At 44.2% G+C, this 12,173-nt stretch overlaps 1 protein-coding gene across 3 annotated transcripts in view; it reads right to left on the bottom strand.

Annotated features, from left to right (window-relative positions):
- Positions 1–389: 389 nt before the first annotated feature.
- CUL2 (cullin 2) overlaps positions 390–12,173 on the bottom strand; it is a 52,106-nt gene continuing 40,322 nt past the window's right edge. For all 3 annotated transcript variants that reach the window (XM_072154014.1, XM_072154013.1, XM_072154012.1), the window contains exons 20-21: positions 11,426–11,542; positions 390–1,067 (exon numbers count right to left, since the gene is read on the bottom strand). In XM_072154014.1, coding sequence (XP_072010115.1) covers positions 936–1,067; positions 11,426–11,542 — 249 coding nt within the window. In that variant the 3' untranslated portion in view covers positions 390–935. The remainder of the gene's footprint in view (positions 1,068–11,425; positions 11,543–12,173) is intronic.

The raw sequence follows: 12,173 nt of genomic DNA, 5'->3' as shown, positions 1-12,173 counted from the left end.
CGTGTCAAGTGAGACGCCTGATTTTGGTAACAAGTATATAAAAATACAATACGCGTGGTGATCCTTACAGATTGCGTGAGTTTGCCTTGAATTACACGATCGGCTAAGCCCCTCCCCATCCCGGTTGAATTACATTTAGAAACGCAACCCAACCGGAATGTGTTTATGTAGCCTAAATCTTTTACCCGTATTGAAAGCAGCCTTACAGAGCATATCCTAGTACATCTGCAGGTACACAATCCATCCTCGGGTTACAGGGGCTTCAACATAGGACAAGGCACTACCCAAAACATCCGCAATGATTAGTACACCATTTCTGGTGATGTTACAAGATCACGTGATCATGACTAGGTCGTTGGGCCTGCTCCTTGTACCTGGAGAGAGTCCCCTCGCAAACACGGTACACGTCTTTATTTTTTTTAATCTGACAAGCAGCGATATCATGTTTGTTGGTTTTGTACATTTTAAAGTAGATACAATTATTAGGTTATTTTTTGGTTTTTTTTTAATATTACAATATTTAGATTCGACTTCAGGTCCTTTAAGATACATTTAAAAAAAAAAAAAAAAACACAACTGCAATCGTGTTGAGGAAGGTGAGGGGCAGGGGGAAAAAAAAATTACCCATCCAAAAATAAAATTAAAAAAAAAAAAACAAAAAACAAAATAAATTCCACATTCCGAGAAATACTTCACTCATTCCTTTTAGTAGAGTTGTAAGAAATGTTACAATGGCATGAGCTTGAAATATTTATAGGCATTTTTTTTTTTTTCACGGACGCTCATGACGTGGCACTGGTGATGTTGTAAACAGCAGAAAAACAGGGACTGCCGAGGTGATAGAATATGGAGGCCAAGGCCTGCTTCTTCCAGCGGGAACACACCGGACAGTGATGTGATGACTTCCTCGCACACACACCCACGCGCTGATGGCATCATGCTACGTAGCTGTATTCGTCCGCCGAAGCTTGGCTGCGCTCTATGTACTGCTTGTCTATGAGGACCTCAATGCACTTCTTTATCATACTGATGCTTGGGTTAAATCTCGCTCTGGACTGACTAATGACCTGCGGAGAAACAGAAACGGATTACATGGTCGTATCAAATTCACACAATCGTCATACAAATACAGAGGACATCGTAGATCATGGCAACAACAGCATCTACGACTTCACTTTCACCACTTACCAATACACTGGAGGTCACAAAGTACTAAGATCATTTCTTAAACGGGTTTGCCCACCATGAGAAATAATGCCCTATACCAGTGGTGGCGAACCTATGGCACGGGTGCCAGAGGCGGCACTCAGAGCCCTTTCTGTGGGCACCCGGGCCATTGCCCTAGCACACCAGACAGGACTCAAAGAATCTTCCTGCAGTTCCAAGCAACTCTGATGCAAAGATGCTGTTTTCTGTGATATTTTTAAGTGACTTACTTGGGATTGTAGGAAGAGGGAGAATGTGTAGACAGGGCCTAATTATCTTTCCTGCTGCCCCACAATTCTCTGTGTACAGAGGGACACTGAAATTGAGCTAAAATGATGCAAATTTTCACTACTTTCTACTGTGTTGCTGTCCTCAGGAGGTCAGTATGATTGAACATTGTTGAAGAACAGGCAACAATAAGTTACTGCTTTAATTTTCGATTGGCACCTCTCGGTAAATGCGGGTTTGGGGTTGCAGTTTGGGCACTTAGTCGCTAAAAGGATCCCCATCACTGCCCTATACTAAGGACAGGAATTAGAGGGAACCTATCCGAGAAATTTAGGACAAGGAACCACCTACAGGTCCTTATGGAACAGTGCTTTAGAGTCCAAAATGTCTCCATTATCTCAGTCCTCGAGCATAATACAAAAAAAAACAAACACACACTTAAGCCCGTTGCCCATGAATGAGTTTGATCCATTAACCTCCCTCCATGTGCTTGTTATTATAAAAATAATAATAATTCTTTATTTATATAGCGCCTACAGATTACACAGCGCTGCACAAAGCATGTTAAATTGTCTCCTGTCCCCAATGGGGCTCACATTCTAATCAACCTACCAGTATGTTTTTGGAATGTGGGAGGAAACCGGAGGACCCAGAGGAAACCCACGCAAACACGGAGGAGAACATACAAACTCTTTGCAGATGTTGACCTGGGTGGGATTTGAACCCAGGACCCCAGCGCTGCTCACTCAGCCACCGTGCTTGTTGGATTTACCGGAACGACTCTAGAATCACTGACCTGAACTCAGCACGTCCGTTCAGTTCAGCTATTCTAGTTTTGATCTGTCAAAATCCCATAAGTGCAGTGAGATTAGTTTGTCGGACCACCCTCTTGTGGGCAATGGGCTTTATACTTATCCATCACCGGTGCCCCAACGCCTTAGCACTGCTGGAGTGAATGAGGGACAGCACCAGACCTGGAATCATAACTAGGTCTTTTTTATAGCGGGTTTTCCATGACAAAGCCAGAATAGGGATACAAAAAGAGTCTTTCCCTACACTTCTCCTTAGTTTTACAATCACTCCAAGTATAACCTCAAAAGCTATATTAAAGATTTATCTGAGGTGTCAGAGCAGAACTGTTCTAGTCGTCTATGGCAACCAATCAGAGCTCAGCTTTCATTTTCCCCCAGCTGTATATACAATGAAAGCTGTGCTCCGATTGGTTTTTGGTTTCCATGGGCAAGTAGGAAAGTTTTACCTCAGACACTTATGATAAATCTCCCCAGTATCAGAAAGCCTGTATTCGTCTATGCTCCCAGATGTGCAGGGCGCAGAATATGTGTTGGAAGTAATTGCCAGCAGTGTAAGTAAGCCTCGTGTGATCTGTCTGCTCCTGGGGCTTACACAATTTGGCGCTGTACTGCCAGCTTAGTCACGGGTTTCCATGCCAGTTCGCTACCTCTTGCCATACCGCTTTGTATTTACAAGTGCAGCCCAGTGTCAGTGTATACAAGTTTGTAGGGACATATCTAAATGATGCTGCAGGTTTTATTATTAAAGAAAGTTCACCATATGTTCCAGAAGAGGTCCTGGGGCAAACGTATGCACAACACACCCATAGGCACATCCATCCATACAGGGTCGGCTCCAGGTTTCAGTAGGCCCCTGGGCGACAGAGCCTCAGTAGGCCCCTCTGCAGTCAACTCACATGGCGGCATTAAAAATTCAGAAACTAAAACAGTCTCCTGTTCCCCAAAATATTTACTAGTTTACTCATCTCAAACAGCCCCCTCATGGTTATTTTATATAAGCCCCCTTGACTACCTATGGATTAATTAGATACAGCCCCCTCAACCCCATGGATTCCTTGTGTACAGCTTTATGTGGGGCGCCCTCTGGGCCCCAGCACTTGCACAGGTATGCCCAGTACTGGTGCCGGCCATACATCCATAATGTACAGAGGTATAGGAGTCCATGGGTGGTGTATGCCAATGCATGCCTATACGGTACTATAAGTCACATCCTTTTGGCAGAGAGATAGCTACCAGGGAGGCAGGCTGCCCTGGCTCACCGACATAGGAGGCCCCCTTTTCCATCCCAATATTATTCGAACGTTATATGCAAATGCAGTAGTATTACTTTTCAACACAAATGTATGCAGGAGAATGTTTAGGATCTTTGGAAGGTCCTCAAACTGCAGCACTTCAACGAAGGCAAGAGGGCAGGTGGTGACCCATCACTGAAAAAAACTCAATCCATACATTCCCAACGTCATAATATGAACCCAGAGAAGTCTCCAATGTAAAGGCATCAGAGAAGCCTGGTATTTATAAGTTGTCTAGGGGAGTAACAGAGCCTGGACCCCATAGCAGACTTCACCCTTCAAAAACCATATTAATATTTGTATATTCACACATGTGAGTTACAATCACACACATGTATATACATACAGCATATACACATGCATAATAACAGAACCGTACACACCTCCATGCAGCATAGACAAACCACCCTAAACACACCTAATACCCAAGATGCCAGGGCCCCAAGAATGTGGGCCCCATAGCCGCGCCTATGGCTGCTACCCCTCTAGTTAAGCCCCTGAAGTTCTCCATTCAAATAGATGGGCTATATCTAAACCTACATCTTATAGAGTTGAATATATAACCATTGCTTTTTCCTGGGCAGATCTGGTATGGGAATTCAGCAGTTGGACTTGTAGAGTTAAGAAGTTTTGTATGTTTCATAAGAAGGGTTGTCCGGATCATAAAATTAATGCAATGGGGAATGAAGTAGAAAACACAGGTGGATAAATAATTACTCATGTGCTGGCCTAATAAATCACAATATTACACGGCTTCGGCAGGACCAGGACACTATTGATGATGGGGCTGCGTGCGGACGATCTATGAACGTGTGAGGTGTGGGCCATGGAAATGCAGTTAGTGAATATTTCATGAGGGCGATGCTGCGCTCAGGGTGATGGGTTATGTAATGAACGCAGAATGACAGCTTCTCCACAACATGCATGTCATCATGGATAAATGGAGAGGGCATGTCAAAAGATTTTCTCTCATCCAGATACCGATGTGTTTGCTATTAGAAAATAAAAAATGTTTGGTTCTCTTTTTTTTCATTACATGCAAATTTCCTGTGCAGTCATACAAGGGGTGCAAATAACAGTACCGTGTACTGCAGTCCGTCCACACAATGACAACAATAATAAAAAACTGCAACGGATGGAAGTCAGATACATACAAAGACAAAGTTGGAAAGGTGAACTGCAGATAAATATCAAATTCCAGCCTATTTAATTAGCTTTCTGTATCGCTGGTTCTGTAGCACAACCACAAGTCTGATGTCATCTGAAAGATGAGATTCTTATCTTTTATATGATACCAGAAGTCAGTTTGTAGATGCCATAGAACTGAAGATAGGGGTATCAGGTGTCCCCCTGTACATGTCAATGTATTCGTTAAGTGTATACAAAAAAAACAAGCCTTAATGGGGTAAAATCTGTTGACAGGTTCCCTTGAAACTGAACCCATCTGTATAAATAGCCGTAATTAAGAAAAATTCAATGAAATAATGTTTGGGCATTAGTAGGGCGTCTAGCTGGGATTGTACCGTGTCCTCGCAGGGATACGATATGCTAAAAAAGTGATCCAGAAGAACGAACTCTTCCTTCCCGGTGATAGACGTATTTGATAAAACAGACACGTCAGAGGAGCAGACAGATGAGGATGACACCAGAGATGGTGAAAAATCAGACCTAAAAGCCAATGCTCATACAGTCTGGTGGGAAAGAGCTGATAAGTTGTATATTTATTCCTGGATCTGCATTTCATCTGCCTCAGCACATGCAAATCTCCGCTCTAACGCCTCACTCCCGGGCCTGCAATCTGTGATAAGGTGCGGCGGGGAGCGGTGATGTGTGACTGGCGGGGAGGTAAGTGCTTATTATGGAGAGCGGGTGTAGCCATGCAAGAAACCCTCCGAGGGGAGAAATAGCAACGTACGGACACACGACCAAGGACGAGGATAACATTCAGGCCATGGAAGTGTAGAGACATGGTAACATCTGACTACATAAAGCATGTGCTGCCCTTGGTGCCGAGGACGTCCTTCTGCAGAATACAACTCATAATGGAGGAATTATTCATCTCTCATAATGTCATCTTTATCCAGAAAAGAAGAACAATGATGAGTCTCGGCCGTGCCGAAAAATCTCAACAGATTTTTTTTTTAATTTGTTATAAGCCAAGGCCGGTGTCAGTACTGGGCATACAGAGGCAAGTGCTGTGGCCCAGGGCTGCTGGGGGGCCCACATAAGGCTGTACATAAGGAATACATGGGAGTGTGGGGGCTTCTTTATAAAATAACCACGAGGGGGCTGTTTGGGATGATAAACTAGGAAATATTTTAGGGAAAAGGAGACTGTTTTAGTTTCTGAATTGTTAATGTTACCACATGAGTTCACTGCAAAGGGGCCCACTGAGGCTCTGTCACCCAGGGGCCTGCTGACAATTGGAGATGCTATAAGCAGTAGGTTGCATGGCCGCTTTATACCTTCCAGATCACAGTTGACTTTACCACAATGCTGGGCCATGAATGAAACATGAAGTGAGAGATAAATTGATTGTAGAGAGTCAAGGAGGCGGAGAGTTTAGCACTGAAGTCAAGCTCAGTCTTAAAATAACCCCCTTTGCTGTATCAGATGCTCTCAACTCCCGAATTATCACTAACCAGCTAACCGAAGACATCTGATGTCAATCACATCAGAGGAGAGCCTGACTTCAGTTCAATACTCTCCGCCTCCATGACTTTGGCCTAATAAACCGCTATCAGTAAGTTGTCAAGCAGATTTAACATGTTCCAGATAATGTGTGGAGAAAACCACCAGGAAAAAACTAAAAAAAGTGATTTTCAATTTAAATTGGTTGTATAAAAGTCATGAAGGCGGAGTGTTCAGCACTGAAGTCAAGCTCTCTCTGTCTCAGAATGACCCCCTTTGCTGTATTTGATGCTGAATCAACAACAACAACAGGCTATCCCGAAGAAATTAGATCAATCACAGCAGATGGTGCACTCTGAGGTGGGGAGAGCTTGACTTCAGTACTAAACTCTCTGCCTCCATGACTTTATACAACCAAATCAGAATCAGAATTTTCTGGATGACATCCCCCACACTGGGACACATCTCAGCTGAGATCTTTTTGTAATTGCTTTACCCATTTAAAGAGGACCTGTCACCCAATTTATCGGCACTAGGAGCTGCTTACTAAAGTAAGCAGCTCCTAGTGCTCGATCAAACGCCGCGGCAGTCACTGCCAGCCCATTGGAGCGAGCGGGGCGGTCCGGGGTGGAGGCAGCGCCTCGGACCGCCCCCTCATGAATACAGCTTTGCAAGCAGTCCGATGATTACATTGTACCCCGCCGCAGTGTTTGATAGCGTTACCGGAGGTTTCCTGCGGCGTTTGATCAAGCACTAGGAGCTGCTTACTTTAGGAAGCAGCTCCTAGTGCCGAAAATTTAGGTGACAGGTCCTCCCAAAACCTCCCAATCCAAAGCCACAGGGATCTCATTGACATCTGATTAACACGTCTGCCCATCATAAAAAGTTAAAAGGAAGATAAACCAGGGGCACTTACTAATAGATTCAGGCACCGGGGACTGTGGTAATCTTCTTATATTTGTTATCCATTGCCTACTGCATTCTAAAATCAACTCTGGGGTGTTACCAGAGGCCCTCTGTGTTGTAGCATGCTGTTACATTGACTCACCCTCCCCCCTGCTCCCTCAGCACTTTCCCCTCCCTCTGTCTGATGTAATCTTACTCAGTAGGGTTACACAGTAAGGTAGAAAACCTGAAGTTGCTTCATGGAGAGCCTCTGGTAAACCCCCCCCCCCCCTCCCCAACATAATTTCTACAGACTATTTAAGAAGAAAGGAGGCCATGGATAACAAATATTAGAATATACCACAGTCACAGTCCCTGGATATATGAATAAGTGTCCCTGGTTTATCATGATGGATTTTAAGGTAGATTTCCTTTAATGTTATAGGGGGCAAGAGAGGTTTTTTTTTTTTTTTTAGAAAAAACTTTAAAAGAAAAAGTATCCTTGTTGGTAACAAATGGCTGAGCAGCTTTAGAAATAAATTGAATAAGTCAAATTGGCTCTTTACACAAGTTGCAAACTATGGTGTGAGACATTTTCTTTATGCAAATTTGCTGCTTTTCTTACCAGTAACAAGTTAAACCCAAGAGCTCATTTTGCTCCGTTTGCCTTAAGGGGACCCAGTCATCAGGTTTTACCCCATTAAACTACTACCTCTCTCAGTTGGGGTCCAAAATGTCCTTTCTAGAATCCCCCTTTTATGTGAAATCCCACCCATTTACTTATAAAACAACTCATCCAAAGTGGTGTAAAAATGAGCAGAGAAGAGTCACTTTTTGTCTGAGAGGAGTCATTTTTAGGAGATGGAACATCTCTTTAGATGCCCATATTTTGGGTTCTAGAATATAAAGAACCATGCATTAGAACCGGAGATATAGGCAGATACAGAAATAGGCAGGAACTGGATCTCTAGTTGCTACTTTTTCAACTAATTTTGACCAATGTCTAACTGCTTGGATCGAGGGTTCCGATTTTGATCTTTAATATGACCAAAAAAACCTCATGTTTTTAAGTACGGTCCCCTACTTAAGGACACCCAACTTACAGACGACCCCTAGTCAAAGACTGACCCCTCTGCCCACTGACTTTTGGTGAAGCTCTCTGGATGTTACTATAGTCCCAGACTGCAATAATCAGCTTAAATGTGTCTGTAATGAAGCTTTATTGATAATCCTTGGTCCAATTACAGCAAAAAATTTTGAAACTCCAATTGTCACTGGGGCAAAAAAATACAAATTTTCTGGATCTACAATTATAAAATATACAGTTACGATTTACATACAAATTCAACTTAAGAACAAACCTATGGAACCTATCTTGTACGTAACCCGGGGACTGCCTGTACTACAGAACTGAAGATAGGGGCGTCTGAAGAGACTCTTCACCTGCAACCTCTAAAAGTAACTCATCTCAGGCAAAAAGTGACTCATCTCTGCTCCTTTTTACAGATTTTCATTTAGGACCAGCTCTGTGCATCTCCGCATGTTCCCAATACTGCACAGCCCATACCACAACAGGCATCTATAGAAATCACCACCTGGCTCTATCGTACGGAGATCAAATATCCATTAATTGCAGACACCACCAATAGAGATCCCTACTGTATTCATACCCAGCGCTGTGGAAGCTATTATATCACCGGGCCCAGCAATGTGAGACATGATTATATAAAGGAAGGGGCACATTCCAGGATTATACAGCAAGGAACAACATGTCCTGTTCCTCTCCAATGCTGAGGATTTTGAGTGTCTCACACATATGCTTCAATTACCATGTTTAGGTTAGGAAGTCTGAGGGGCTCTGGGGGCTTTCAGCCTGAAGAGCTTTCTGCTCACTGCACATTGCAGCTCCACAGCCCCTCCCCTCTGCTTGGTGTAGAAACTATATCAGGATTTTGATTGGATACTTACAAGCAGACACTCAGCAGTGGGGAGGGGTTGAGGAACAGATCATTTCAAAGAGCAAAAAGCTCTTCAGGATCAAAGACCTGCCCAGACCACTTGCTGGAACTGCAAACCTGGATGAATAGTCCACTTTTCACAGTCCTTCTGCTACTTACTACGCACACAAAGGTATAAGTACACAGATCTCCAAGGCCCAGGGTAGGACTTGCCCACCAAAGATGAGAGGTACCCCGACAAGAGGAGAAGGTAACGGGAGGGCCCCCGACAAGAGGAGAAGGTAACGGGAGGGCCCCCGACAAGAGGAGAAGGTAACGGGAGGGCCCCCGACAAGAGGAGAAGGTAACGGGAGGGCCCCCGACAAGAGGAGAAGGTAACGGGAGGGCCCCCGACAAGAGGAGAAGGTAACGGGAGGGCCCCCGACAAGAGGAGAAGGTAACGGGAGGGCCCCCGACAAGAGGAGAAGGTAACGGGAGGGCCCCCGACAAGAGGAGAAGGTAACGGGAGGGCCCCCGACAAGAGGAGAAGGTAACGGGAGGGCCCCCGACAAGAGGAGAAGGGACTGGGAGGGCCCCCGACAAGAGGAGAAGGGACTGGGAGGGCCCCCGACAAGAGGAGAAGGGACTGGGAGGGCCCCCGACAAGAGGAGAAGGGACTGGGAGGGCCCCCGACAAGAGGAGAAGGTGAGGGGGGCCCAACAAGAGGAGAAGGAGAGTGGAGCCCAAACAAGAGGAGAAGGTGAGGGGAGGCAATGAGAATGTACAGGTAATATTTCCATGTAGCAGTAGGTGGGCTCCCAAATACAATTTCACTAGTGTGCCCTAGGCCCCCCCCAGTCTGACCCTGCCAGGGCATATACCCAGAACTGCCTGTAGTTTATTATGGTCAAAACTGATGACGGATTCCCATTCAGTAGAAGTCCCTTAAGCAATAGACAATTCTACCCTTCACTTTCAATTATATTACATTTCCAGATTGGCCTAATTTCATTGCACTTCAAAAAGACTAATGTGCAGCCGGCAGTGTCACAGGACAGGACTGTGACTAGTTCTACCTAGAAAAGGAAAGCAGCGTGACATCCAATCACTCCTCATTACAGGACGAGCTTTATGGCATAATGAGAACGTCATCTCAAGTGGAAAACAAGGTTATGGTAATTCCTGTACATCTGCCAATAGTGGACTCTTATCTGCAGTCATTGTTCCATCTCCGGTCAGTAGTACAGGATCATTCAGATTGGGGACATGTCCTTGACGATGATGCAATGTACAGATCTTGTGCATTGTATCATAGCCCTGGGCTTACATAAATTGTCCAGGATTAGACAAATATTGCACAGGACCTGTCTGACCCTAACCAAGCAGATTTTTTCTGTATCCTATGGAAAGGAGATTTAATACAGATTCACTACAGTCCCTTTAAGTCTGTGAGTGCAAGGTTAGGCTCGGTGCTTTATTAATATGGCGTTGCGAGGGTGACAGCACAGATGTGTTTTTTTGTAACACGTTGTACATCTCAGAATCACGCAATTAAATGCATTGTGAAATGCAAAGTAATACCATGTGAAGAATAGTGGTGTAGTCTTAAAGGGGTTTCAACAGGTTAAAAAGTTCTCCCTTAGCCAAAGAATAGGGGCTGGGTTCTGACTACAGGTACCCCCTCACCACTCACTAGAACTGGGGTCCTGGTACAAATTGCGCCACTGGTTGCAAATGTGCCAACCCCTTAAAAGAAACATGTAACAGGGAGGGGGGAGGAGATAAGCTGTGACATCATCTATTGTCTGTAGTGATGTAATGATGGGTCAGTGTTATCTATATAGAGGTCATTGTACAGGGGGGGAGGAGATAAGCTGTGACACCATCTATTGTCAGTAGTGATGTAATGATGGGTCAGTGTTATCTATATAGAGGTCATTGTACAGTGAGGAGGAGGAGATAAGCTGTGACATCATCTATTGTCAGTAGTGATGTAATGATGGGTCAGTGTTATCTATATAGAGGTCATTGTACAGTGAGGAGGAGGAGATAAGCTGTGACATCATCTATTGTCAGTAGTGATGTAATGATGGGTCAGTGTTATCTATATAGAGGTCATTGTACAGGGAGGAGGAGGAGATAAGCTGTGACATCTATTGTCAGTGAGGTAAATGAGGTGACTGCTGCATAGGAAACCCCTACAGAATTATCAGTCATTTCTTAAACCTGGACCCCAGAGAGAAAATCATCATGTTGTTTGCGTCACAGTATGAAGCCGCGTCAACCAAAATACTTTCTTTACGAAATACTTTGGGCCTTTTCTTTATTTCTTTATAACTACTATGAGTCCTGCTGCTTCTATAGTACAGACCATCCACATTGATCCGCAGTGTATCATTTCTGGCTATGGTAGTATCTGAAAACACGTCCTTACCTCTTGTATCAACGCGTTATGTCGTAGTATTTTGCGGGCTTTCATTATACGCACTATAGCAGCTTGAAGATACATTTTTCTGTCTTCATCTACAGCACTTCGGGTCTGTTCCACTTCCTAGGGGGACACAAAAAGAACAACCAAATCGGTGACCCAGTGCAGTAGTACTGTCCAATTGGAAGGTATTGACTTGGGATGTGCGACTGCATTAAGGATACAGCGTATACAGGGAGCCTAAGGTGGTCTAAGACCACCCCTCCCCCCCAGTCTCATTAATGGCTTCAGGCTGTTGTCGTGAGATCATCGCTTAAATACTGGATACACATATCAGATAAACAGGAACTGCAAACAATCAAATAAAATCAGGTGGAAAGGTAAAATGAGGTCAAAGGCCGGCTGTCCCCTCACAGCTCTTAAGGGGTTAATGACCCCCACCTACAAGATGTTAAGAAATGTCACATTACTGAAATCACTACAAATCTTTGGCAGACAAAACTATTTCATATGACCGAACTTCAAACGCTTGATCAGAAGTAATCCCGAAAAAATATCACAGGTTTCATCGGAAAAGATTTTCCTAAATTTATGTCAGGCGCTACTTGTACAAATAGGAAGCATCGATAGAGGCAGCAACAACTCTGTATGAGATAAAAGCAGCATAAAGAAGTACAGTATACGGGTGATTACAGTGTGGTGCAAAATACAACCCAATGTGGATGTATATATAGGTCCTAAGTTCTTGTGCATA

This window comes from Engystomops pustulosus, chromosome 5 (assembly GCF_040894005.1).
Source record: "Engystomops pustulosus chromosome 5, aEngPut4.maternal, whole genome shotgun sequence".
In the NCBI taxonomy this organism is placed as follows: Eukaryota; Metazoa; Chordata; class Amphibia; order Anura; family Leptodactylidae; genus Engystomops; species Engystomops pustulosus.
The sequence above is the reverse complement of the archived record's forward strand: the minus strand, read 5'-3'. Positions and strand labels throughout refer to the sequence as shown.